Source organism: Lepidochelys kempii, chromosome 20 (assembly GCF_965140285.1).
Source record: "Lepidochelys kempii isolate rLepKem1 chromosome 20, rLepKem1.hap1, whole genome shotgun sequence".
NCBI classification, from domain to species: domain Eukaryota; kingdom Metazoa; phylum Chordata; order Testudines; family Cheloniidae; genus Lepidochelys; species Lepidochelys kempii.
Genome location: NC_136399.1, coordinates 25,692,447 through 25,717,647, shown reverse-complemented (window position 1 = coordinate 25,717,647; position 25,201 = coordinate 25,692,447). Strand labels below are relative to the sequence as shown.

At 60.5% G+C, this 25,201-nt stretch overlaps 3 protein-coding genes across 7 annotated transcripts; 1 reads left to right on the top strand and 2 right to left on the bottom strand.

The window, feature by feature from the left end:
• Window positions 1–1,046: 1,046 nt before the first annotated feature.
• Window positions 1,047–7,681, top strand: PSPN (persephin). The gene is made up of 2 exons (XM_073319116.2): window positions 1,047–4,883; window positions 6,557–7,681. The coding sequence occupies exons 1-2, from the start codon at window positions 4,736–4,738 to the stop codon at window positions 6,979–6,981; spliced, it is 573 nt and encodes a 190-aa protein (XP_073175217.1). The 5' UTR covers window positions 1,047–4,735; the 3' UTR covers window positions 6,982–7,681.
• A 142-nt stretch (window positions 7,682–7,823) lies between these two features.
• On the bottom strand, window positions 7,824–11,728 carry ALKBH7 (alkB homolog 7, RNA demethylase). Its single transcript, XM_073319115.1, has 4 exons — window positions 11,456–11,728; window positions 9,969–10,142; window positions 9,188–9,312; window positions 7,824–8,452 (listed from the first exon to the last, which is right to left on the bottom strand). Exons 1-4 carry the CDS (start codon window positions 11,711–11,713, stop codon window positions 8,317–8,319), a joined length of 693 nt encoding a protein of 230 aa, XP_073175216.1. The 5' UTR covers window positions 11,714–11,728; the 3' UTR covers window positions 7,824–8,316.
• A 666-nt stretch (window positions 11,729–12,394) lies between these two features.
• On the bottom strand, window positions 12,395–25,199 carry LOC140900804 (afadin- and alpha-actinin-binding protein). Of its 5 annotated transcripts, none has more exons than XM_073318647.2 (12): window positions 23,110–25,199; window positions 21,229–22,349; window positions 20,447–20,638; window positions 19,631–19,741; window positions 18,724–18,877; window positions 18,192–18,267; window positions 16,946–17,295; window positions 16,267–16,412; window positions 15,143–15,316; window positions 14,516–14,633; window positions 13,863–14,037; window positions 12,395–13,252 (listed from the first exon to the last, which is right to left on the bottom strand). In XM_073318647.2, exons 2-12 carry the CDS (start codon window positions 21,385–21,387, stop codon window positions 13,111–13,113), a joined length of 1,797 nt encoding a protein of 598 aa, XP_073174748.1. In that variant the 5' UTR covers window positions 21,388–22,349; window positions 23,110–25,199; the 3' UTR covers window positions 12,395–13,110. The 5 variants fall into 5 exon arrangements, with proteins under 5 accessions (XP_073174748.1, XP_078705666.1, XP_078705662.1 ...); XM_078849540.1 differs by lacking the exon at window positions 23,110–25,199 and having other exon boundaries at window positions 16,946–17,078; window positions 17,157–17,295; window positions 21,229–22,600; XM_078849536.1 differs by lacking the exon at window positions 23,110–25,199 and having other exon boundaries at window positions 21,229–21,401; window positions 22,275–22,600.
• Window positions 25,200–25,201: the final 2 nt, after the last annotated feature.

Genomic DNA, 25,201 nt, shown 5'->3' with positions numbered 1-25,201 from the left:
CTGGCCTGCGGGTGGAGGGACCCTAAACCCATGTGGCAGGGAGCACAGCTCTGAAAGCCGGGGCCCTGTGGGGGTGGGGGCAGCAGGTGCCTTGCCAGGAAGGCAGAGAAGCAGAGGGCAGGCAGCCCTAGAGTTAAGGCGATTGCCCAGCTGGTGCTGCGGGAAGGGAGTGACCAGCCAGCCCCAGTGGAGTTGGGCCTATGGGGAAGCCAGCTGCCTCCTTGATCCCCAGCCAGCAATGGGAGAATGGGGGGCACAGTGACTCCTGCCCCATGTACCATGGAATGGGGCCCTCCACCATAATGTACCATGGAATGGGGCCCTCCACCATAATGTCTATGACAGGTCCTGGGTGGTTAGCGTGGGGGGACTCCTGGGTTCAATCAGCAGCTCTGGGAGGAGCGTGAAGTTGAGTGGTTACAGCAGCTAGGGGGCAGGGCTGGAAGTCAGGGTCCCAATCCTGGCTCTGCCATGAGGTGCTGTGCAGCTAAGTCCCTTCCCCCTTGGTGCCTCAGTTTCCCTATTCTGTCCAATGATGCTCCTGACCAGGAGGCTGCCCCAGCCTGGACCCCTGTGCGCCCCTCCAGCTGAGCATCGTGGAGTGACATTGAACATACTCATGTGGCCAACGCCCTCCCTGCTGCAGCCAGTTCCTGGCCCTGCTACGCTGCCGCGTAAAGGAAAACCCAGCCGTGATTTATCCCCAGGGAGTCGGGCTGCCCTTGGCGCAGCCCCTGGCATTCCTCGCATTGCTCTTGCCTTTCCCCACATGCTGCTCTCGTTAGCCCGGCCAGCTGGGGGGGGCGCTGTGCTGGCGGGCCTCTCAGATCTCCCTGCTAAAAATAACCCGCTGGGATGGGCCAGGAGATAACACCTGAGCCGCCTCCATTCCTAGAGCCCAGCGGTGGGCAGAGGCAGCTGGTGTGTCTGGCTGCCAGAAGCCCCCCCCAGCCCCTTTGCCTCTGCAGCTAGTTCCCAGCCCCCCCATACTGGCAGCAGGGTTGGCTCAGGCAGGCCTCAAAGGCTGAGACCTGGCTCCTCAAAGATATTTAGGTGCCTAGATCCCAGAATCAGGTGTCTAAATACCTTTGAGGTTGGCCACTGAGTGCCCGGGTTGGGGGGTGTTACTGAACAGCTGGGGGACTGGGGCTGGCCTTGCTCTGGAAAGGTCCCCCTCCCCTTGCCCACAGAGTATTTACTTCTTGGTGCAAGCACCCACTACAGCCCCTCCTCCACATGGTACCCTGAGGGCCAGACTAATGGGAGTCAAATATCTTTAGCTCCCAGGTGGGAAGAGCTGAATTCTGCTTGTGGCGCTGTACAAGGTGAGGCCTGCGGATGTGCCTGTATCTAGTAGCAGTGAGTTCCACAGGCTTTTGGGCCAGCCACTGGGAACGTTCTGTCTCCCTGGAGTCAGCCTGGAGGGGAAGTCTAGTCAAAGTACAATCCCTGCATTACATAACAGAGCCTCACCCACCAGGGCTTCCTTCCCCGCCTCAACTAGCCTGTGTCTAGTATTTCAGGGGTTCAAAATGCTTTATTGTTAATGGCATCCCTAGCTGCTGGTGGGTGACAGCATCACCATTTGACAGAGGGGCAAGCACGGGCCATCTTTCCCTACGCAGTGGGGGGAAGGCTGGGCTCTGAAAACCAGAGCCCTGCGAAAGACTGAGGAGGAGGGAAGTCCCAGACTAGGAAACACTCGACCCCCACTTCCCTTTGGTGCTGGGAAGAGAACCCAGGCGTCCTGACTCCCACTCCTCCAACAACTAGCCCTCACCCCCTCCTAGAGCGAGGAAGAGAACCCAGGTGTCTGGACCACCCCCTTGGAAGTCTAGCCCATTCCCTTCCCTCTGGGGTGTTTCCACTCCTGCCATCTCCCTCCAGCCTGGCAGGGCCTGGCTTCACCGCCCTGCTCGCCATTGGCACAGCCGGCGGAGGAAGGAGTGGAAGGAATGCGCTCGGCCGGCCCCAGTCCCAGACGGCGCCGAGCCCTCTCCTGTCAGCGCCGGCCCTGATTTATCCCCGGGGCCTGTGACGCTGCGTGCAATCCCCCTGCCTCGGCCCGGCGCAGGGAGATGTTCCATACACGGCAGGACTAAGCCGGGAACCAGACGGCTGCTCTTCCCCTCCGCCCCCAAATTCTTCTTCCTCCTTTGCTGACCTTTCCCTCGGCATTCCCGGAACGCAAGGACAAGTGGAAGCAGCTGAGCGCCATCCCCGGGGAGTCCTACCTGCAGTGGCATGATGGGAGATTCCCCACGGCACTGACCTACCCCGAGCCACCAGCTCACGCTGGGCTCTGTGGTAGATCTCACGCTAGGCAGCATCCAGCCAGAGCTGTACTTGGAGGGGAGACCATCAAGCTGCCACCCAAGGCGCACACAGATGACAGAGGCCTGCAGCTGCTAGGGAAGGGGGAACTTGTGGTAGAAACCTCTAGGATTTACCTAGGGCCCAGCCCACGGCTCAGGGGTGCGGGGAAGCAGAGACCAGCTGAGCACACATGCTCATTAAAGGCTCCAGAACCTTCGTGCAGGGCTGGTGTCTGGCCAAAACCCTAGCTCCTCATTCCACTACAGCCCCATAATTGCCTGCTGCAGTTGCCCGCTGCCCTGCAGCGTCGCTCCACCCCAGAGCTGGGCGAGTGACCCAGACAGACCTTTGGGTTTAATGACACCTCCCTTGTTTGACTACTTGGGTCAAACAAGAATCCTAGAAACAAAGAGCTGGACGGGACCTCGAGAAGTCCAGCCCCCGGCACTGAGGCAGGACTGTGTAAACCTAGACCATCCCTGACAGGTGTCCATTCAACCTGTTCTTGAAATCCTCCAAGGCCGGGGATCCTGTAGCCTCTGGAGCTTCACGGAGTGTTAGAAAGGTAACCGAAATCTCCCTTGATAGGAACAGAAACTTTAACTCCAGAGGTATTTAAGCTCTGGAGTAGGCATCCAAGCTGCTGTCTAACGGCTGTGGGAACCCCCAGGGGTAATGGGGTGTGAGGGCCAAGCCTGGGGCAGAGGATGGCAAAGGAAATTGGGCTGAGGCAGGAAGGGTTAGAGGCTGTGGTATCGGGGAGCCCCATGCAGGCCGCAGCGTAGGGGATGGGGCAGGTGACATAAGGGGGATTTTCTCTCTGGTTCATCCCTGGGCTGTGCTGGTGGGAGGCAGGAAGTTGGGGAGACAGAAGCATGGATGATGCAGCTGGGAAAGCCCTCTAGCCCTTGCTCCCGAAGGCTGGGCTGGCTCCCGAGTTTATGGAAGAAGCATCCGAGTAGAACAGGGCACGGGCTCCTCCCGAAGCGCACAGCTCTGGGGCGGTGACCTGCCCTCCACCTGGTCTAGCAGGGGCAGAGTCTGTGCCACACGCAGCCAGCCGTTGGTTCCAGGGAGCAGCCGGCACTAGGCAGGCTGGCCACAAGCCGCCCAGGGCAGCCTTCTTCTAGCTTGGGATCAGAGGCCACATAGTGGCCTGTCCTGAAAAATAGGCCCCTTCTGACCTCTGGCTACCGGTTACCCCAACGCCCCACAGGCTGCCTGGATGTGGAGAGCTAAATCGGGCACCCCCACCTCCTAGGGCCAAAGGGGTTTGGGTGCATAGCAGGGGCTGCTGCCCATCTCTTCCTCTCCTCTTTATCTAGCCCAGGAAGCTGAGGGCCTGATCCTGCCAGCACCCTCCGGGGGAACCGCAGTGACTACAGGACTGGGTCAGAGGCCTTCCAGGGCCTGCCCCGAATCAGGGAGAGACGGGGGAGAAGGCAAAGTGCTCATGGGAGGAATTCTGGCTGGGGGAGGGTGAAGTGAACCTGATGCCCTGCACTGCCTCCTCTGGGCCTACAACTGGAGGGTTGTCTGCGGCAACTGCCCCCTGAGCTGCATTGTGGGAAAGGGGGAAGTTCGAGCCAGCTGAGCATTGCTGCCTCGCAGAGCCAGGAGAGGGAAACCTGCCTGATCTCCAGCGTGGAACCAAGTCAAGCCCAGTAAATCCCGGCTCCATCCCATCCACCAGGGCCAGGAGTCCCCCCTTTCCGGCCGTCTCGCCAGACAGACACAGGCCTGGGCAGCCCGTCCGGCCAGGCGCACTCATGCTCTACTAACAGGCTGTTACCAGCCGGCTCAACGTGTTACCCTAGCCCACCCCTGCCGCGACCCTATAATTTATGTACAATCCCCCTTCCATCTCCCCCCGCTCTCCCCCAAAGGTATTTGCACAGCAGATCTGGGTGTAATCAAGTCCAGGAATTTCCATTCAAGTATCCTGGGCTTTTTTTTTTTTTCCCCAAGATTTTCAGTTAACTCTTTCAGAGGGGGAGAGAACGAGGATTTAACCCCATCCCAGCTCCCCAAACCCCACCGCTCTAACGTCGCTTTCAGTCAAACAACCCGGGGCCGGGGTGACGTGAGCGGGCGCAAGGTACCGCCTTGGAGTGCAGTTCGCGGCTAGCCAGCTCGGCCGCAAGCATCCTACCGTCCAGAGTCAAAGACTCTACCCCGACTGCAAAAGAGAGACCGGATCGAATGCAGGGTCAAGACACCAACGCCAGAGACTCCGCTGGGAACGAGTCTCCTTCCAGCCCCCCTGAACCCGCCCTGCATTTGGCCCAGCATGGAATGTTTCAAGGATTACGAAGAGTTAACGCCTGCCCTGCCAACCCCCCAGGCCATCCCAAGGAGGATATAAATTAGAGATGAGCCACCTTCCTTTCAGAAGCCAACCCGGCTTAATTGGGGAAGGATGGATTCATCCCAGCTCCTCTGCAGCATCTCGTTCATCCTCCTGGTCAGACCCGCTGTCTCCCAGCCACTGGAAGACAAGAGGCCCATGCTGATGGAAGAGCAAGAGCCGGGTACCAGCATCAGGGACCTGCTCTGGGCACTCCTAGGTATGAGACACTTTCAGTGCTGTTCCCAGGCAGGGCAGTGCCAGGGTGGCGGGGGCATGTTCCCATTTTGTACGGTTATTTCCCCAACCCCGGCGATTTCTGGGCTAAGGGTAACTGACCTCAAGCTTTATCCTCACAAATGCCTGGGAGGCAAGGCAGTGCTATGATCCCCCTTGCACACATGAGGAAACTGAGGCACGGGGAGGCGAAGGTCACACAGGGAATCTGTGGTGGAGCCCGGAATTGCACCTGGATCTTAGTGAGCTAGTGCCCTAACGACGGAGTGCACTCTCTATGCTCCCAAGGTAGAGTGGACAGCAGAGGGATGAATTTTCCAGCTGGCAGGGAGAAGAGTTCAGTTCAGTCCTCGGGGCCACTCAATCCTTGCTAAGAGGCTAGCTAGGGGCACGGCAGGGGAGGGTATATGTACATAAAATTACTGGATTAGAGCAGGCGATTCTGCTCTCTAACCCCAGCCATCGGACCGGCAGACCGAGAGCAGAGCAGCAGAAAGACATGCACACGCTAGATGTGCAGTATCAGCTGGTAGAGACGAGGGAAATTACCGCTATAAATCTAGGCGGCTGCACGCTCTAGGCACTCAGATACTGCAAGGGCTGAGCATGGAATAAATGTCTGGGTAGATCTGTGTGTGTGTGGGGGGGGAGGGTTAAACCCATCCCTCAGTTCACTGTCAATGGCATCACTCAATTCGCTGTACAAAGTCCATTGATCCTCATGCTTCAGGGCTTGAGGTGAGCAACAACAGAGGGGTCAGGAAGGTACTGCTTCCCCCTCCACCGCCCCAGTCCAATTATTAAATGACCAGCCACTGGGGATTTAGTTTCTTCCTCTGACGCATCTAGTACAGGTCATGGCTGGAGTCAAGAGGCCAAACGGGATGGGCCATTGCCCAGATTGGATGCAGCAGGGCTACAGGACGATAGGACCCACTGGTGTGAACAAACGAGGGGGGATATGAGACCAGACCCAACAGGGGAGGGTATGGGACCCTCTAGTTTAGTCTGATACAGCACAGGGGGGATATTGACTAGTAGCGTGGGTACAACACATCCTGTCTTCCCCTCCTAACAATACAAAACCTCTGACTTCTCCAGCTGTGTCCACCGCAGGATCGCTGCGTGGAGGATCGGAGTAGCCTCCTGTAGAATCACTGGGATCCCCAATGGTTTGAGTCGCTTAAAACTTGACAGTGCAAAAAGCTCAGCATCGCTTCTCACTTTTAAACGATCCCATTGATGGGGCTTCTGCCAGCCTCTCTAGCCCCAGAGCCAGCCGTCCCGAAAGCCATCCGAGGTCACCCTTGCTCCTGCACCCCGGGACTCTCCTTGTCCCTTCACAGTGGCTATTCAGCTACGCCCTGTCACCCAGGAGCCGCAGCCTCTGGATTGCTGCTGCTGCTGCTTTCCTCTGAGCTCCCTGCAAAGCGTCTCCATCTCCCTGGTGCCGAGTTTGTCCTTGGTTCAGAAGCACAATGGCAGACAGGATTCTCCCCTCTTTGCCCAGTGGTGGCGGATCACCACAGGGGCAGTCTGGGCCATACAGGGGTTCCCTCTTCCCTGCTCAAGGAGGTGGTGGGTGGGATTCCGGGCCTGGGCTGTGCCTTCAGCACCCCTCCCCAGTTTGGCGTGATCTGTCTCTCTCTGTTTCAGAGACGCACATGCCAAAGGGACCTTCCCTGCACGTCCCGGACAACCCTAGAAACCTGCTGCCCTACGCCTCCCCCAAGCCGGCCAAGAGCCGTCAGAAACGCTTGTGGGAGCAGCCAGAGGAGCAGGAGTGCCGGCTGCGGAGCTTGCTGTTGCGCGTCAGGGACCTGGGCCTGGGCTACGACTCCGAGGAGACCATCCTGTTCAAGTATTGCAGTGGGAGCTGCCCCAAGGCCCGCACCAACCACGACCTGACGCTCTCCGTGCTGCTCCAGAAGAGCGAGATCCCGGCCCTGGGCGAGGAGAAGATCGTTGGCGACCCCTGCTGCCGGCCAACACACTACGAGGACGTGGCCTTCCTGGACAACAGCCACCAGTGGCATGAGGTGGAGAAGCTCTCTGCTTCTGCCTGCTCCTGCGTGGGCTGATGTCGCTGGCGGGAGGGTGCGTCAGCAGGGTGGGTGTAGTGCCGATGTTAAAGCAGTCAGTGTTTCTTCCTCCCACACCCTTGAACCCGTAGCCTGAGAGAAGCCCAAACTCCATGCCACAGATCCCACAGGACGGGGGCCGGGACTTTTGCCCTCCCTCTAGGGGTGGGAGAAGGGAACTGCTATCAAAACAACAATGGTGTTCACTTCACACCACCCCCTCCTTCCAACCCCATCCTGTTTCTTTGCATTACTGAGATGCTAGCTTGTTTGCTAAGGCCTGGAACTTCAAAGGCATTTAGGCTCCTAACTTCCACTGAAAACAATGGGAGTTAGGAGCCTAAATACCTTGGAGGCTCTGAGCCCGAGATCCTGCCTGGAGGAGGTGTGCATGGCTCATCTACACACAGGTGCAGGGGGAGAGCTGGACGATAAGAGATATTTATGGATTCCTAAGTTATTTATTTATTTGGTTTCTTCCACTAAGGGCAGGGCGGGCTAGGGATCTCATTCCCGCTGCCTCCCTACCTGAGCTTCTTAGAGTCCCTTTTTAATTTATTTGCTTCTTTCCGCTAGTAGAGAGTCGGGATTGTGTTTGTTTGCTCGTTTTCAGGCATGTCTTGGGAACAGCTGAAATGTACACGGTGGTTTCAAACTAATAAAAGCCGTGAAACTGATCAAAAGACGTGTGGCTATTTTGTGGTACAGATGGGAAAGGATTACTTCCTTCGAGCTAGCCCAGGGTCGTCCCTTAGGCAGACCACAATGCGGCCCTGTTTGCAGCTGGCCTTTAGGAACTACTGGAACAAAAATGATTAATAATAACTTTGAAAAAAGGTAGGTTAAAATAAATTATTTTTAATGAGGGAAATTCACCAAAATTCACCAGCGCCAGCGGTTCTCTTTAAAAACCAACAGAAGCAGCACACTTCTGTCTGAATTCTATTTACCTGCTGTTGTTAAAGTCACCCCATGCCCCGTCACAAAGATCACAGGGGAGATATTTCTATTTTAGATTTTACTTGTTGGGTTTAACACGGCCTATGCAATCAAGCCAGCTTCCCTTGCCCCGTGGGTAGCCAATACGGTGCATTAAATCATTTGTTAATGGCACTGCTGATGACACAGTAGGTACCTGGGTGGTTGTTGAGGGTACACACATCCACAGGCTCCTCCATGGCTGCGTGTTGACAGGAGAAGTCCCCTGGCTTAGTCTTGGCTACAAACCTCCATGGAGTGAAAGCGTAAACCAGATCAACTGAAAACAGTCAGCTCTGCTCCAGCCCGGAGAGGGGAGGAAGGCTGGTTTCCAATCCCACAGCTCCACTCGTGGCTCTAGCTTGGGGCTGGTGGCACTGGCAGGTTCCTGCAGATGACAGAAATCCTCCTCTCTCGCGGGATCTTCTGGCCATCAAAAAAGGACTCCTCGTCTTTGAGGATCTCGTGGGTGAACTCGTAGCGAGCCGGGCCTCTGTGAAAGGAGGGAAGAGAGGAAATCTGGCTCAGCCCAAGAGCCACTGGCCTCTATGACTCTATAACATATGACTAGGGAGACCCAACTTCAATTCCATGCACTGCCAGAGACCCCCTGTGAGACCACAGGCAAGTCACTTAGTATTTGTGCCTCAGTTTCCACAGCAGTACACTGGGTATAAAAGCCCTGCTCTGTTCCACAGGGGGTTGTGAGAATAAATACAGTCCTCAGATACTATGGGGATGGACCAAAAATGGGCCTTAGGTAGAACCTCTAAGGGTGAGTCCAGTGTCCACGGCACATTCAGTCCTCGGCCTCTGCGCTGAGACTGAAATCAGGATGCCCAGTCTCCAGCCCCAGCTGCCACTAAGGGAGGCACTGAGGCCTAGTGGGTAGAGACTGGGAGTCAGGAGACGTAGGTTCTGTTTCTGGCTCTGCCACTGGCTCGCGGGGTGACCTTGGGTACGTCACTTTTCTGCTCTGTGCCTCAGTTTCCCCATCTGTAAATCAGGGATAATTATACTGACCTCCTTGGTAAAGCCCTCTGAGATGTGCTGCTGGTAAGAACTATTCAGGACCTAGGGATTATTAACATTCCTCCCTCCCCCACCCCTCTAAAACTAACTCCTCTCAGAAATCACCTCCTCTGGCACCTCTCACAAAGTTGACAGCAGAGACAAAGCGCTGTCATGTCTAGGGCTCGCCACACCCCCACCTGATGGGCCACGTTACCTGAGGATGTACAGAGAACGGCGCGGCAGAAACAGGTCCATCCAGTCCTCTGGATTCTGTTCGCTGACCAGCCGCATCACACTGGAGGACAGCAAGGACAGCCCCGCAATCGTGCAGCCGCAAAACTAATGCGAGGAAGAAAAGTAACGATAAAAGCCAGTAATGCAGCCAGGCATTTCTATCCCATTGTTCATCCTAGCCCTTTGGAACCCAGCACGGAGGTCTCCCACCCAGCGATCGCAACCACCTCTGGGGTGGCACGCTGCAGCTGCTTACCAGCGCACAGCAACACATGGAAATTTTAGGACAGGGAGTGAAGAATCACATATCCAAAATGAAACTGCAGGGAAATTTAGGAAGAGCCAACTATTGACCTAAATTGGAATTAGGCCAGGATGTGGGGATACCCCCTCGCATTGAAAAAAAAAAAAACAAAACCCTGGGATCATCACTGCTAAAGTAGTCCTGCCTTTCTTTTTATTCTTCACCCAAAAGAGCAACCCATGATATCATGCTGGCACTACGCTGGGGCACTAGCTCAGAGCAGAGAGTGCCAGCCCCCTAGCCTGCTGAGCCACCCACCCCGATCCCTACAGAATAAAGGTTTTGCTTCCCAGCGCTGACTTGACCGTACGCAGCTTAGGATGAGCAATGAAGCCCGAGGTGCTCTGGCTGAAGGATAAAACCAAATGTCTCTGTTCTCTCTATCCCCACCCAGCCCCTTCGATCCTCCAGCCTCAGCTCCCTCCAACCAGATCGCATCTGAGCCCTGCAGCTTCACCTTGACACTGTCTACGTGAGGTTTGATGTAGCCGCTTTTATCCAGGTCAAGGACGTGGACTAGCGAGAGTGGAGACATTCCTGGCGGGAAGGCCGTACCCCGGACCCGCTGCAAGATTTCCTGGCTCTCCTCGCTCCACTGGGCTATCTCTGTTTCCCGGAAGCCATGAATAGCCTGGATGAGAGAACGCCATGGTAACGAATTGGAGCGTCTCCGCTTTGTCCTGTGCCCAGGTAAGCCCAACCCCCGACTGACAGAGGGATGCTCCTCTGGGGGATGATTCCCTGTGCCCATCTTTATCCAAGACACCCCACGCCGCACCTGGGGCCAATCTGAGCCGTATCAACCCACTCCTGCATTGGCTCCCATGACCTCCCTTCAGCACCCCCCATCCCTATGGTAGGGAATTCGCTCTGTTCCCCACTTCTCCTATGCCCAGCGAGCCAACATCCACCCTTCACATGCCCAACCCTTCAGGACACCTCAATAACTGGGTGGCCGGCTGCTAGCCAGCCACTCGCCTGTAAGGCCCACCAGCTGCCTGCCCCCTGCGCCCATCCCCCAAGACACCCTCCCCCCAGAGAGCCCAGGGCACGGAGAAGCCACTCCCACCCCATAACCAGCTTGCTTCCCTTTTTCCACCAGGAGCCTCCTCTCCCCTGCCCCCAAGAAGCACATGCTCGACTTAGACCCGCTAAGACCACAGAAGTCAAGGAGAACCCCCTGGATACCCAGGCTGAGCCCCCACAAAAGGGCAGCTCAGCCCCCATCAGCTCCTATGGAGCCCAGCTTAGCCCCAATAACTGCAGCCCCCCAAGTTTCCCTGTTCAGAGCACACAGCGCTGCTCAGGCATCCAGAACCCAGCTTAGAACAATCGAGGGACCCCCCAAAATCCGCTTCGCCCCCCATCCCCCCAATAACGCCCAAAGGCTCCTAACTCAGACCTGACACCTGCTAGCTCCCTCCCCCACCCCGGGGAGCCCCGCCCCCCATGTTCCCTCCCCAACTAACCCCCCCCCCGCCAATACTGAGCTCACTTCACAACCTGCCCCCTCCCCAAACATTCAGCTCCTCCCAGCTGCCCTCCTGCAGCTCAGCTCCCTGCCGCCCTCCTGCAGCTCAGCTCCCTGCCCACCACAGACCCGCCCAGTTCTCCCCATTGCCAGCCCCCCAGGCTCCCCCGCCCCGCCCCCTCCCGCGGCTGCCCCGCCCCGCCCCCCGGCTCGCCCCGCCCCCTCCCGCGGCTGCCTCGCCCCGCCCCCCGGCTCACCCCGCCCCCTCCCGCGGCTGCCCCGCCCCGCCCCCCGGCTCACCCCGCCCCCGCCCCCCCTCCCCCTCCCGTGGCTCGCCCCGCCCCCCGGCTGCCCCGCCCCCCGGCTCGCCCCGCCCCCTCCCGCGGCTGCCCCGCCCCGCCCCCCGGCTCGCCCCGCCCCCCGGCTCGCCCCGCCCCCTCCCGCGGCTCGCCCCGCCCCGCCCCCCGGCTCACCCCGTCCCAGTGGTCGAACTGGTAGCGGCGGCGGCGCAGCTGCGGCTCCAGCTCGCGGCCCAGCGCCGCCTCCTCGGGGCCGCTGAGGAAGCCGGGCCGCACCCCCGCCTGGCCCCGCAGCCGCCGCGCCACGCCCGGCCCCGAGGCCCGCACCAGCGCCGGGGCCTCCCCGCACAGGGCCCGCCGGGGCCAGGCGGCCGCAGCGCGGCGCAGGGGGCCAGGCCCGGGCGGGGGCAGGCGGGCCGCGGCGCGGTGCATTGTGGGCGGGGCCTGGCGGAAGGAAGAAAAATGGGCGACGCCCGGGGCATTGTGGGAAGTAGGGGTCTGGCCCTCGCTCTCCGCCCCCCCAGTGCATTGTGGGAAGGAGCGACATGGGCGTCCCCGACCCTCTCCCCCGGTGCATTGTGGGAAGGAGCGACATGAGCGTCCCCGACCCTCTCCCCCGGTGCATTGTGGGAAAGAGCGACATGGGCGTCCCCGACCCTCTCCCCCGGTGCATTGTGGGAAAGAGCGACATGGGCGTCCCCGACCCTCCCCCCGGTGCATTGTGGGAAAGAGCGACATGGGCGTCCCCGACCCTCCCCCGCAGTGCATTGTGGGAAGGATTAAGTGACTTGACAACTGCCCCAGTGCATTCTGGGACCGAGGGACAGCCATGGGCAGCCGCCCCAGTGCATGATGGGAAGCAGAGACCGGGCCAGGAAGAAGGGGCATCAGTCCCTGGGTCCAGAGGTGCAGGACTTTGGCCATCCCTGGCTCAGGGCCGAGAAGCAAGGGCCGCCCTGCTCCATGCAAACTCCTTGGGCAGCTCCACCCCCGAGACAGCTTCTCCCCCCGCAGAAATTTACCCACATTGGCCTGGCAAGGCTGGAGCTTGCTTTTGCCCTCACCCCTGCCGCCGCCGTCTGGCCCAGCAGACCCCGTCGCTGTCACCCCATTTTAAAAGACAAAAACATTACCTTTAAATGTCTCTTTATTATAATAAATATAAAAGTAGCTAAGAAGCCCCCCGCCCCCAGCACCAGGACACAGAATAGCAACACCCAGGGGAGGGGGATAACATTTTGGATGAGGCAGCAGCAGAAGGGAAAGCCCTTCTCCATTCTCCAAGGCAAGTTTTTTTACATTCACAATCCCTGGGTCGGGTGGGGGAGTTTGCTAGCACCCAGCCTTGAGGAGGTTTCAGTGGAGAAAGGCACCAAGCAAGCAGCGTTTAACTGGCTTTTATAGAACAGCCCAATATTTAAAACCACGACTGTCAAAAAGTAAAAATATCAGAGACCTCCAGGGAGGATAAAAAGCTTACAGGCAAAGAGCAGGGATTCCTCTCCGCAGAGAATTCCCAACTCATGAGCCAGTAGTGAGATCTCATCTACTGAGTCACCATCCACACAGGCTGCAGCTATGGAGGTCTGAGCAAGAAGTTAGCACTCATCAGGGTGGATTAGATCTTCCAAGGAGGGGGGGAAACACCCCCACACACACACACAAATGTTACTAGTGGTGGTCAAAGATTGTGCAGCACTGGGAGGAGCTGACCCTGTTCTTCCAGCAATGGAGGGACTGGGTGGGAACAGTGGTGTGAGGTCAACCTGAGTGTCTTCAAGCTCAAGTAGCACAGAGGTCAGGTTCTTCCAGGTAAATGCAGCAAGGGGCTAGAAGGAGCGGTCTAAGAAGTGGTCCAGAAGGTCACTGCTAATGGGCCAGAAGTCCTCGCTCTCTGTCTGGCAGGCTGTGTCTTTGTGGCTTTCCTTCTGGTCATTACTCTGCTGGCTGGACTGCGTGGGGGGTGGGGGTCTGTGGGGAGATCAGGGTGAGAGATTCAGAATCATGTTCTACTAGGTCCCCAATTGCATTTTCTTTCCCTTACACATGGGGACATCGAGAAGGTCCCAAACACAGTGCAGGAGTCACAGCAGCTGCTCTTAACACCTGAATCCTACTGGTGGGTGTAGTTGCTAAAGAACTCCCCTCTCTACCCCCTCCCCCCCACACCCAACCTCCAGCTTCTCCTGGGTTCCCACCTCCACCAGCCATCTAAAATCCTCGGCGGCTGCTTCCCCAATCCTTGGCACAGGTCCCAGTCCTGGTTACTCTAGCATTTTGCAGCCAGCCTTTTGTGCATGTCCTTCCCTTTCCTCAACGAGTCCCTGTGCTGGGCCCTGGGGTGCCCTCATTGCCTGCTTTCCAGCCAACCTGTGTGCCGCTCATGACCCTCCAGGGCTGTTCTAAGTCCCCAGCCCCATAGCTGCAGCAGTCCATGCTCTGTCGATGGTTAGATCAGTTGCAGTTGTATGGGAGGTCGCTCAGTCTGGCTGCAGGGATGCAGCTGGCCATAGCAGTTGGGATTTACTAGGTTATGCCTGGTCCACCTCACAGAGCACGGCCTTCCCATGCTACTCCGTACCCGTTATCCGGGATGAGCTTCAGCACCCTGAGCAGCTCCGCCGTGCTGGGTGTGACGGGACTGGGGGCGAGGTGCCTGCTTCTGACCAGCACCACTGGGGTGTTGGCCTTCGGGTAGGGGGTGTAGGTGGGTTTGTTCCATTTCTTTGGCTGGGGGAGAATCTCCTGTTCCGCAGCTGAGGAGGAAGGGGAAGGGAGGTTAGAGGCAGCCATGGGGCTAGGACTCAGACTAGCCATGGAGAGGAGGGGGTGAAAAGGGATGGCAGCAGACACACAGCGCTCACACGCAGGAGAGTAGATACAGCCAATGCTGGGTGTGTGAGGGCCGTCGGTCAAGACTACCTGGAGGAGGAGTCCAGACCCTCTGCACCAGCTCTGCTTCCAGTTGGGCGCCTTAGAGCTTCAGGGCATGATCTGAGCCAGGGGCAAGCAGCAGGGTTCACACCTTCCGCATGCAATACAAGCGGTGAGCTCACCCGCAGTCCCTGCCCATGGCAAGGGAGCAGTGATGCTGGTAAATGGTGCAGAGATCCCACCACAGGGCCATAGAGCCTCTTCCAGAGTCCCCTTGGGAGCCTGCGGAGCCTTTCCCACCGGTGGTGGGAATCCACATGCCTTGATGGGAAGCCTGTTTACTGGTCCGGCCCTGCTCACCTTGGGCAGCAAGTGGGGCCGATTGCCTCCGCCCAGGGTCTCTGGGTCCCAGCCCCGCCACTGTGCTCAGGAAGTGCTGCTTCAGGAGGATGGCTCGTTCCTCCTCAAACTGCTTCCTCTAGCAGGAGAGGGGAAGAAGAGAAATAAGGAGCCAGGATGCCGGGTGAGGGAAGGTTCCCATGGACGGCTCCTTCCAACCCCCTCCCCCTCTCCCTACTTATCACACTCCCGACTCCAGCGACTTTTCAATGGGCTTCCCTGGGTACTCCGGCATGCCCGCCACCCGGCCCTCGCCCCGGCATCTCTCTGCACCAGCAACCCTTGGGCCTGCCTGTGGCTAAAGGGACGGGGCCTTCTGAATGCCATGGAGAACCAAAGATACAGGCCCCGCTCACCCACAAAACGACCCCCAGAGCCAGCAATCCAGAAGCCAACTCAGGGAGGAAGATGCTGTTCAGTGAGCGATCCCCACCCTTCGGCCCCTCCGGAGGAGACCCTGGGGTCCGGCCACGCAAGGCAGAGGAAGGCCTAGCTTGCCATCCCAATAGATGCACAGGACGTGGTCCCTAAAGAGTTGAACGTGAGCCCCCATGGCTTGGCATGGAAGAGGAAGCAGAGGCTAGCTACCTCATGCCCCAGGCGGATGGCAGCTTCTGTGAAGTTCTTGCGCTCCTCCTCGAAGGCTCGCTTCTGCTGCTGGAACACCTCCTGCTCCTCCTGCAGCCGCTGCTGCTCCTCCAGGAAGTAGGAGCCCCTCAGGCTGGCCGGCAGCTCGCTGTTGGCAGCTGCAATCAGTTGCTCCTGGGAGGAGGATGGGGAGAGAAGCCAGGGGCCTGAAGAGGCAGCAATCCCCTGGAGGTGTGGCTTGCGGGGAATCAAACCCACCACCTTCAGGTCGCACAGCACCAGCCTCTGCTGCGGCAGGTGGGGGTGAGCTCGGAGTTGGAGCGACAACTACAAAGAGCCCGGGACAAGCTGGGAAGCAGCTGCCCAAATGTGGTGGATTTGAAATCTGGGTTTTCTTGCTCCGGCCTGCAAGCCAGGGCCTCCGCAGGGGCGCCGGCGCCAGCCATCAGCGCAGTCAGCAGACGGACCCCGCCCCGGAGTAAGGTGGGGTAAATTGTATAGCCCGGCCTTAGGGAGCAGCCTGTTCTGTCCTCTCTCCGGCTTTGGGCTGGTGTGTTAATGCAGGCCATGGGACTTCCCTGAATTCGTTCCGGTGTGAACTAGAACCGAAATGTCCCATTGCTAGTGATGGCGAGTCACCCCCAGCCCTTGGTAAGTTGTGCCAGTGGTTAACGAAGTCCCTTCATCGTTAAAACGTACACCTTATTTCTAGTCTGAACTGATCTAGCTTCATCTTCCAGCCATCGGCTCGTTAGACCTTTGCCTGGTAGACTGACCAGTCTGTGACCAAGCCGCCCCCCTCACCCCCGCTTTGTTAAGTGCCCAGAGTCGCTCTCTGTAAGGCAGGTTTTCCAACTTCTTAATCCTTCTCGTGGCTCTTCTCTGACCCCTCTCCTGTTTACACCATCCTTCTGGAAGGGTGGGCACCAGAGCCGGACCCAGGATCCCAGCAGCAGGTAGGTGGGATGAGCTCCAGGGCCACGGGCATTGAGCCGGATGGTTCGGCCGCTCAGCTGATGCCATGGTATGCGCCCATCTCTTGATTGTGGCTCCGGAACCTGGGTCCCACCTGTGGGGCATGTGGGTGGGGGAGGGCAGGGAGTTCCCCCTGCAAGGGTGCTCACCTGGAAACATCGCTGCTGAAAGGCAATCAGCTGCTGGCTGTCCTCGATCTCCGCCTTCAGCTTCATGATCTCCTTGTCATGGTCCGTCACGCTGATCACATGGTCCCCACCCTCGGCCTCGCACCCCTGGGAGCCGGTGGCCACTGCTGGAAGGATGGAGCAAGGACAGCTGAGCTCTGGAAGGTGGAACGGTGGCGGGGGGTGGGGGGGTGTTTCTGGGCTCTCAAAGGGGAGCCAGGGTATGGCTGCTTGGGGGGAGATCCTTCCCACAGTAGGGCTGATCGAACAGGCAGGGCAAGCCCCCCTTCTTGGCCCAGCGAGGAGGAGAGTGGGGTTGGGGGGGGACCATTGGTGGAGACACCCTGAGGTGAATCCCCCTCGGCGTAGGGACTGGGGGGTCTCTCTAGGGCAGGGACAGAGGAGAGGATGTGAGGAGGGGTGAAGGTCTAGGGCAGGGTTTGGGGACAGCAGCCGGTGGGGCATGAACGGGTTGGGCTCCCTCTCCAAAGGGATTGGGGGGTTCCTCTGGGGCACGTTTGGGGAGGGCAGGGGGATGGGCTCGGGGAGACGGGGCCATGGGGTAACAGACACCCAGCCTGGCACCTCGTGAGGTCACTGCCCGGGGAGGGGGGGGGCTGCCCCAGATGAGATCGCAGCTGGCGGGCGGGGAGGGTCATACCCTGACTGCCCAGACTTTCCACAGGGCTCTTGAAGCTGCGCCATTGGTCCCGGATGCTGCACGTCAGCTGCCCCTGCGTCGCGTTGGACGAACGGGTCCCCTCCGGCGCCGGCTCCGGCTCCCCTTCGCCTCCCTGCACGGGGCAGCGGGGCGGGATGAGCGGCCAGGGAAGCAGCACCCCCGCCAGCGGCCCCCGGAGGGCAGCGCTCACCTGGGCAGCCCCCAGCAGGCCCCCCGTGTCCTGGCGCAACTGGTCCAGCAGCCGCTTCAGCTCCGCGTTCTCCAGCATCAGCTCCTGCAGCTGCTTCTCCTGGGCCGCCAGCAGGGAGCGGAACATCTCCTCCTCCTTCCTGCCGGGGTGGGGAGCTACCCACTGAGCCCCCCAACGTGCCCCAGAGCCCCACCCCAGCATCCCCCAGCACCAGCATCCCCCAGAGCCCCCCCAGCCCAGCACCCAACCACCCTCAGTGTCCCCCAGAGCCCCACCCCAGCGTCCACCAGCGCCCCCCAGCCCCCACCCACCCTCAGCATCCCCCAGCCCAGCACCCACCCACTCCCAGCATTCTCCAGAGCCCCCCAGCCCCCACCCACCCTCAGCATCCCCCAGCCCAGCACCCGCCCACTCCGTTTGCCCCCTAGTGATCCACTCACCAAGACACCCCCATGGTCCCACCAGCACCCCACCCCTGCCCAGCATCTCCCAAAGCCCCACCCCAGCACCCCCCGCCTCCCCAGTGACCCACCCACCAAGACACCCCGATGATCCTGCCAGTGCCCCCCCAGCACCCACCCTCAGCGCCCCCCCAGTGCCTCACCCTATCACATTCACCCACCCCAACTGCTCCCAGTGACCCCCAGCATCCCCCACCCCAGCACCTGCCCACCAAGACACCCCTACTGCTCCCATTCACCCAGACCTTCCCATCCTCCGCCACTGGCCTCCCTCAGCCAGAGCCCCCACAGGACCCTCTCCCCAGGGCCCCACCTTCCTATGGCCCATCATCCAGTCAGATCCCCCCCCCCACAACTGCCTACACACCCATTGTCCTCCCTGAGCCACCACCGAGAGGAACTCCCCCCATCCCCCTGCACAGCCTCCCCCCACCGCAGGGTTCAGACCCAGCCATGCGACCCCACCCACAGGCACATGCCAGCTGCCCTTGTCTGCCATGGCCAGGGGGCCGCCTCTGCCCAGCCCAGCGCCCAGAACTCCAGGTGCCCAGCACGGACAGGCCTCGTCTCTTACCTGCCGAGTGACTTCCCGGTTTTCCAGGTTGCCCTTCTGCCATCCGCCCGGCCCAGGTTATTGAGAATCTCCATGGCTGGGGGAGAGCAAGGACTCTCAGAACGACAGCCCCTAACGAGCTAACCCCCACACCGCTCTAACCACGAGGCCCCTCCCTGAGCCAGGGACATAACCCAGGCGTCCTGACTCCCAGCCCCCTGCTCTAACCACTGGGCCCCACTCCCTTGACAGTGCTAGGGATAGAACCCAGGAGTCCTGGCCCTGTAACGTCCCCTTCTCTAGCTACTGTACTGCGCTATCTCCCCTGAACTTTAGCTTTGTGCTGAAATCTTGTGCCTCTACCAGAAAGACCACTCACCCACCACTGAAATGCAGCCACCTCTGGGGCGGAGCAGGGCAGCTATTTACCCGCCGCAGAGAACGCAGCAAGTGGAGAAGCCTGAATCTGATGGGAACTGCAGCAGGGAGCGGGTATGTAGGGAGGCAGAAGGTAGATCCACAGAGGTCACCCCGGCACTCCCCACTCACTCACCCGCGCGCCGGTCCCTCTTGTCCGTCAGCTGCTGGCTCATCTTCTCCTTCAGCCGGCTCAGCTCCTGCTCCTTCCTCCTCAACTCGTGGCGGTGTTGCGCCCCACGGCTGGCAAGGGTGGCCAGGAGCTTCACCACCTGCTGGGCACCCCAAGGCTGCCCCCTCCCGTCACTGTAACTCTGCCCCGAGGGGCACAAGAACCAGCCCAATGCGTGGCTTGGCTCAACCGTAGATGGGGGCCCCCCCCCTCAGTCATCTACACCGGGGATCTCAGCACCGCGCTTCCTTCTGGATCACAGATGGCTGCTGGCCTGTGCTTCAGCCATGCCCCTGGGTGGATGGGTGTTGGGGGTGTCCCTGGGTAGGCAGGGGTGCTGGGTGGGCAGCCAGTGCGGGGGGGTAGCGCTCCAAGGCATGCAAGGGGGTGATGCCCTGGCACCTGCACCCGCCCCTTTGCCCTCGATGGCTTTGCCCCGCTCGAACCCAGGCTCCGATCAGGGTCACTGAAGTGCCTTCAGGACCCTCCAGCAGCACAATGGCTTGTTGTGCGTCACTAGCCTGTGGAACTCCCTGCCACAGGAAGCTGTTGAGGCCAAGAACTCAGCCAGATTCCAAGCGGGATACGGATACCAACCGCCAGAGCTGTAAGAGTTAATGCCCAGAGCCAGTGTCCATTAGAGGTCAGGATGAGACTCCATGCGGGGAGCAGATGATCCCTAACTGCATCTGTGACGTTTCTACCCCCCACCACCCACCCGCCCGAAGCCTTTGGGGCTGACTGTCAGAAATGGGAGTCAGGTCCGATCCAGTATGGCAGTTCCTATGCACCCCTTCCACAGGGGTCTGGCACGTCGCTGTGGGATGGGGCAGCCGGGTGGGAAGATCCCCCCCGTCCCGCGCCCCCTCACCTCATCCTTCTCTCCTTTCAGCAAGGCCAGCAGCTCTTTGTTCTTGCTCTGCAGCTGCCGCTCCTCGCTCTGCACAGCCGCGATCTCTCTCTCGCAGGCCTCCACTTGCGCCTGGCGTGGGAAAAGAGACGGTGGACGCAGGGCTGGCAGCTCCCGCAGGCACCACTCCCGGGAGACTGTCAGAAGTTAGCAAGCCCGCCAGGGCCCTGTCCGATCCCCCAGAGGGGTAGGAGGCTGGGGAGCCACCTCCGTAAGCGCCCTGGGGCAGCATCTAGCTCGCCTCGCAGGGCGGAATCCATCTGGGCACAGCGCTCGGAGTATCACCGATTCTAACGGCGAGGCCTCCTCCCCTTCCCGTGGGAAACGATCCCTTAGCTCAGCTGGGACCCACCCCCCCAACCCCTCAAGTTCCCCCTTCGTTCAGCTCCAAGTCTTTGCCCCACTCTGACACGCTCCTCTCCTGCTGGCCGTCAGCCTGTGGAACTCTCCACCACAGGAAAGTAGCGTGGTTGGGTAGCATCCTGACCCACGGCGATGCAAGCTAAGAGAGGGGTGGCCCAACCGCAAGGCTCAGGACACACGGCGACGACCACCGCAGGGGGGGTCCCACTGCCACCAAAAACCTGCACTGGGCTGTTGGTGGGCGATTGCCCAAGGCAATTCATGCCCTCGGCTGAACCCTCTGGTGTCTGCCGCTGCCGGAGAAAGGGCACAAGACTCGGCTTGTCTCCTTCGTCCAGGGCACTCCGAGCCCGATGGGCCCTTTCTCCGAGCCGGTGCAAACCACAGCCCCTCCCCCGGCTCCCCAGCACCCACCTTGAGCTTGCTCTGCCGGCCCCTCAGGTAGCCCAGCTCGCCGGCTCGCCTCAGCTCCTCGGCCTCCATGGCGCCCAGCTTGGCCGAGGCCTCCCGGTAGAGCCGCAGCAGGGCGTAGGTGCCGTTCACCAGGGCCCGGAGGTCAAAGCCTCCCTCCGCATAGAGTGGGGCCAGCCCCAGCACCCTCACCTCCTGCAGGGGCAGATGGGCCAGACCGGGGGACTGGGGGTCATGGCAGGGCAGGGTTTGGATCCCAATTAGCCCCGCCCTTCCCCACTCATGACCCGCCTTCCCAATTAGCCCCACCCACTCCCGCTCAGCCCCATCCCCTGCCATGTCCCCAATTAGCTCCCTCATGCCCCCACCACCTCCCCGATTACCCCAAGTCCTGTCCAGTTGCACCCCGTTTGCCCTGCCCCCTGCCCAGTTGTAGCTCCGCCCCATTAGCTCCACCCCTCTCCCCCACCTTCTGTCCCCTTAGCTCCAGCCCCTGGCCAATTTGACTTGACCCAGCTCCCCAGGCTGCGGGTCCCCAGAGATCTGTACCAAGAAGGGTTGGATTTCAGGGCCCAGCCGGCTGCAGCCTGGCTGTTTGGCAGGGGAATCCCCCTGGGGCTGGAGAGGTGCCTTTTCTTTGTCCCGGGAAATTCACAATGAGCGTGGGATCCCTCCATGGAACCAGCGAGGAGGGTTAACGGGGCCCACCGCAGTCAGGGCAGGAACCAGCCCGTTGCCCTGGGCATATTAACCCCTCCCAGCCTGGCACCCGGGACGCCACCTGCCTCGTTGAGGTATGAGATGCAGTGATCAATGTTGGTGCTCCAGCAGAAGGCCCCGCTCAGCTCACTGGCCCCCTCCAGCAGCTCCAGGGGGCCATCGGGGTCGGCCAGGCTGGTCGCCACCAGTGAAGAGATGCCTGGCTCAGGGATGTACTTGGCCATTGCACCCCTGGTCTCTGCAGTGGGGGAAAGAGACTGTGAAATCTGGGCTCCAGCAGGGCAGACCAGGGTGAAGGAGCTAGCCCAAGAGGTCAGAGTCAGTCAGGGACATAGCTGGGAATAGAACCCAGGAGTCCTGGCTTCCAGCCCCACCCCTGCTCTAACCATTACACCCCACACTCCTCCCAGAGCTGGGAATAGAACCCAGGAGTCCTATAGAATCCAGGAGTCCTGGCTGCCAGCCCTGCACTCTATCACACTGTTTAGACAAGCAGAGATAACCACCCAAGAACCCCACTCTAATCACTGCCCCACGCTGCCCCACAGGGCTTGGCTCTCAGATATGGAACCAGGTGCTCCTAACTAACCGCTCCCTGCTCTGAGTCAGGGCCAGGAACTACCCAGATCCCTGCGGCCACCTGACCCTACATCTGCCAAAATGTTTGGCCCAAGTTCCCATGGGTGCGGGGTGCAGTGGTTAGAGCAGGGGGGCCGGAAGCAAGGACTCCTGGGTTCTATTCCAGCTCTGGGAGGAGAGTGGGGTCTAGAGGGAGAGGGACAGGTGGGTCAGGACTCCTGGGTTCTATTCCGGTCTTGGGATGAGGTGGGGTTCAGGGTCTAATGAGGAAGGGAAGAGGGTTAGAGAAGCAGGTTTGGGAGTCAGGACCCTGGAATTCTGTTCCCAGCTCTAACTTGGAGCCTGGGTCCCATCCTGTCCCGTCCCCGTCCCCCGTTTGTGCCTCAGTTTCCCTTTCCAGTAAAGAAGGGGCAACACCAACTTACCAGCTTCACAGAGGGGAGGGGCCCACGAGGCTTCAAAGCACTTTAATGTGAGAAAACGCACCCTGGGGTCCTTAGCCCCAAAGCCAGATTGTGGCCCTGGCAGTTACCTGGTGATGGCTCGGCCTCCTGTGCCGAGGGGCACCCCAAGTTCTCCAGAGCTCCCCGCTGCAGACAAATGGGAACTGAGAGGAAACGGGGAGAAGCTCAAAAATCTTCCCAGATTGGCAGGAAAAATGGGGGCTCAGGCTCCCGCGCCCCTCGACCTCCCTACCCACTGGTGATGCCCCCACAGGGCTCCTGGCCCTCCAGGAGCTCAGAGCCCAGGGGCTCCTACTGCCAGACATCGCAGTACAACCTGAGAGCTGGCCCCCACTGAACGCAGCCCGCGCACGCAGACCCCCACAATCCAGACCTCAACCCAGCACTTCCAACCCCCACCTCCAGCCCAAGTCCCCCTGGCGCCCCACCATCCAGACTCCAACCCCAGACCCAGCCCCCTCAATCCCAACCCCCCATAACCCTGACCCCAACCCAGCACCTCCAACCCAGTTCTCCTCAGCCCGCCACCATCCAGACCCCAGACCCCACAATCCCAGCCCCCACCTCCAGCCCCACCACCCTCAATCCCCGCCCCACACAATCCAGACCTCCTCTCAATCCCAACCACCCAACTCCAGCTCAATTCTCCCAACCTCAGCCCCCCACAATCCAGACACCAACCCCCCACCTCCATCCCAGGCCCCCACAATCCAGACACCAACCCCCCACCTCCATCCCAGCCCCCCACAATCCAGACACCAACCCCCCACCTCCATCCCAGGCCCCCACAATCCAAGCCCCCCAAAACCCCAACTCCATTAGCCAAACCCGGCAACCCCCCCACACCCAGCACCTTCCAAATATCCACCCCACCCCCTCTGGCCCCAGCCCCCTGTAACCTACCCAGCTCCCAGCCCAGCTGATCTCACTGTGGGAACAGCAAACAAAAGCCACCTCCCTGGCCCCGGGAACCTTTCAAACAGCCCGCCTCCCAGCGCCTCTCCCATTGGCCATTCTGCCCCACTCTGTGGCTTTCCACTGGGCGAGAAGGCAGCAGGGCTAGCCAATGGCATTGCTTAGGAGGGAGGGGCGTGGCTAGGGAGATGGGCATGCTGGGAATTGTAGTTCTTTGTGGCTGTGTAAGCCCACATGGAGGGTGGATGGGGCTTGAGGGGGATTGAAGGGGCTCTAGGTACAGAGGGTGGCTCTGGGCGAGATATACAGGGTTCTAGAGGGATGCAGATACAGAGTTATACGGGGCAGATGTTGTGGCTAGAAGGGACAGATACGGGTGTGTATCTGGAGAGAGGAGCAGGTGAGGAATGGACAGGGTGCATAGATGGAAATACAGGGTGTATGGGGGGGCCGTAGGACTGGATATGGGGATACAGGGCTGGAGAGAGACAGATTTTTTCTCCTTCTTGTGTGCAAAGCAGCAGCCTGGTTCTCGTTCTCTGCACCCACAGCTTGTGCAGAGTCTCTGCGAGCCACTTGAAATGGAGCAGGGCCCTGCTGGGAGCAGCGCTGCCCCTGCTGGGCACTCAGGGGCCAGGGAGCTCCAGCTCTGGCCCCGCTGGGCACTCAGGGGCCCGGTGCTGCAGGACGCGGGGGGCTCTGGCCCTGGCCCTGGCCCCGCTGGGCACTCAGGGGCCCGGTGCTGCAGGACGCGGGGGGCTCTGGCCCCGGTCCCGCTGGGCACTCAGGGGCCCGGTGCTGCAGGACGCGGGGGGCTCTGGCCCCGGCCCCGCTGGGCACTCAGGGGCCCGGTGCTGCAGGACGCGGGGGGCTCTGGCCCCGGCCCCGCTGGGCACTCAGGGGCCCGGTGCTGCAGGACGCGGGGGGCTCTGGCCCCGGCCCCGCTGGGCACTCAGGAGCCCGGTGCTGCAGGACGCGGGGGGCTCTGGCCCCGGCCCCGCTGGGCACTCAGGGGCCCGGTGCTGCAGGACGCGGGGGGCTCTGGCCCCGGCCCCGCTGGGCACTCAGGGGCCCGGTGCTGCAGGACGCGGGGGGCTCTGGCCCCGGCCCCGCTGGGCACTCAGGGGCCCGGTGCTGCAGGACGCGGGGGGCTCTGGCCCCGGCCCCGCTGGGCACTCAGGGGCCCGGTGCTGCAGGACGCGGGGGGCTCTGGCCCTGACCCTGCTGGGCACTCAGGGGCCCGGTGCTGCAGGACGCGGGGGGCTCTGGCCCCGCTGGGGCAGTGGCTCAGCACGAGGGGCTCTGCCGAGGGTCCTGGGGGCTCCCTCGCAGTCAGTGCTGATCCCAGTGCCCTAGGATGGTGCTGGGGGCGCTGTGCTACATCCTAGAGGTAAAACTGAGGCCCGGCCCCCCTGTGGTCACAAAAGATCCCATTAAATCTGCACCGGAGTCCACACCAACACCCCCCTTTACGCAACGTCCAGCTGCCTTCCCTAGAATCCCCTCTGCAGTCAGCCCGCGACGGGCTTGTCTTCACCGCCTGGCCTAGATGACCACGCAGCAGAAGAGCCGCTTGTTTCCCTCTCACCCCTCCTCCCGGGCCAATGACCCATTGCTCCACGTCAGACATTCCCTGCGCTTTACCCGGGCCAGCTTTAAAAGGCTCAGGCCGCCCCCACCCACCCCTCCCCAGGGGCAGAGCACGACACAGGCCAATGCATTACATCACCTTTCTACAAGAGCGATCGTGTACCTGCCCTGCCCCACCCTAAAGGTGGCCGCATTTCAGTCCAGAGTGAACCAGACCCTTGTGCGGCGTTGCTGTGAGCTGTTAAATAGCTGCTGCAAACCCTGCTTGGGATCTTTCCCCAAAGAGTCCTTCGCAAAAAACGCACACACCGGTCAGCAAAGACCTGTTGAGAATCACTCCCGGGCAGGGACTGTCCCAGCTGCTCGGGGAGAGAGGGAGAAAGTACACAGCACTGGGCTATTCTCTGCTCCCTGCGGGTCAGTAGGAAGCAGAACTCAAGAGACACAAGGGGACCAGGACATGGGGAGCATGAAGGAGGCTTAAAGACAT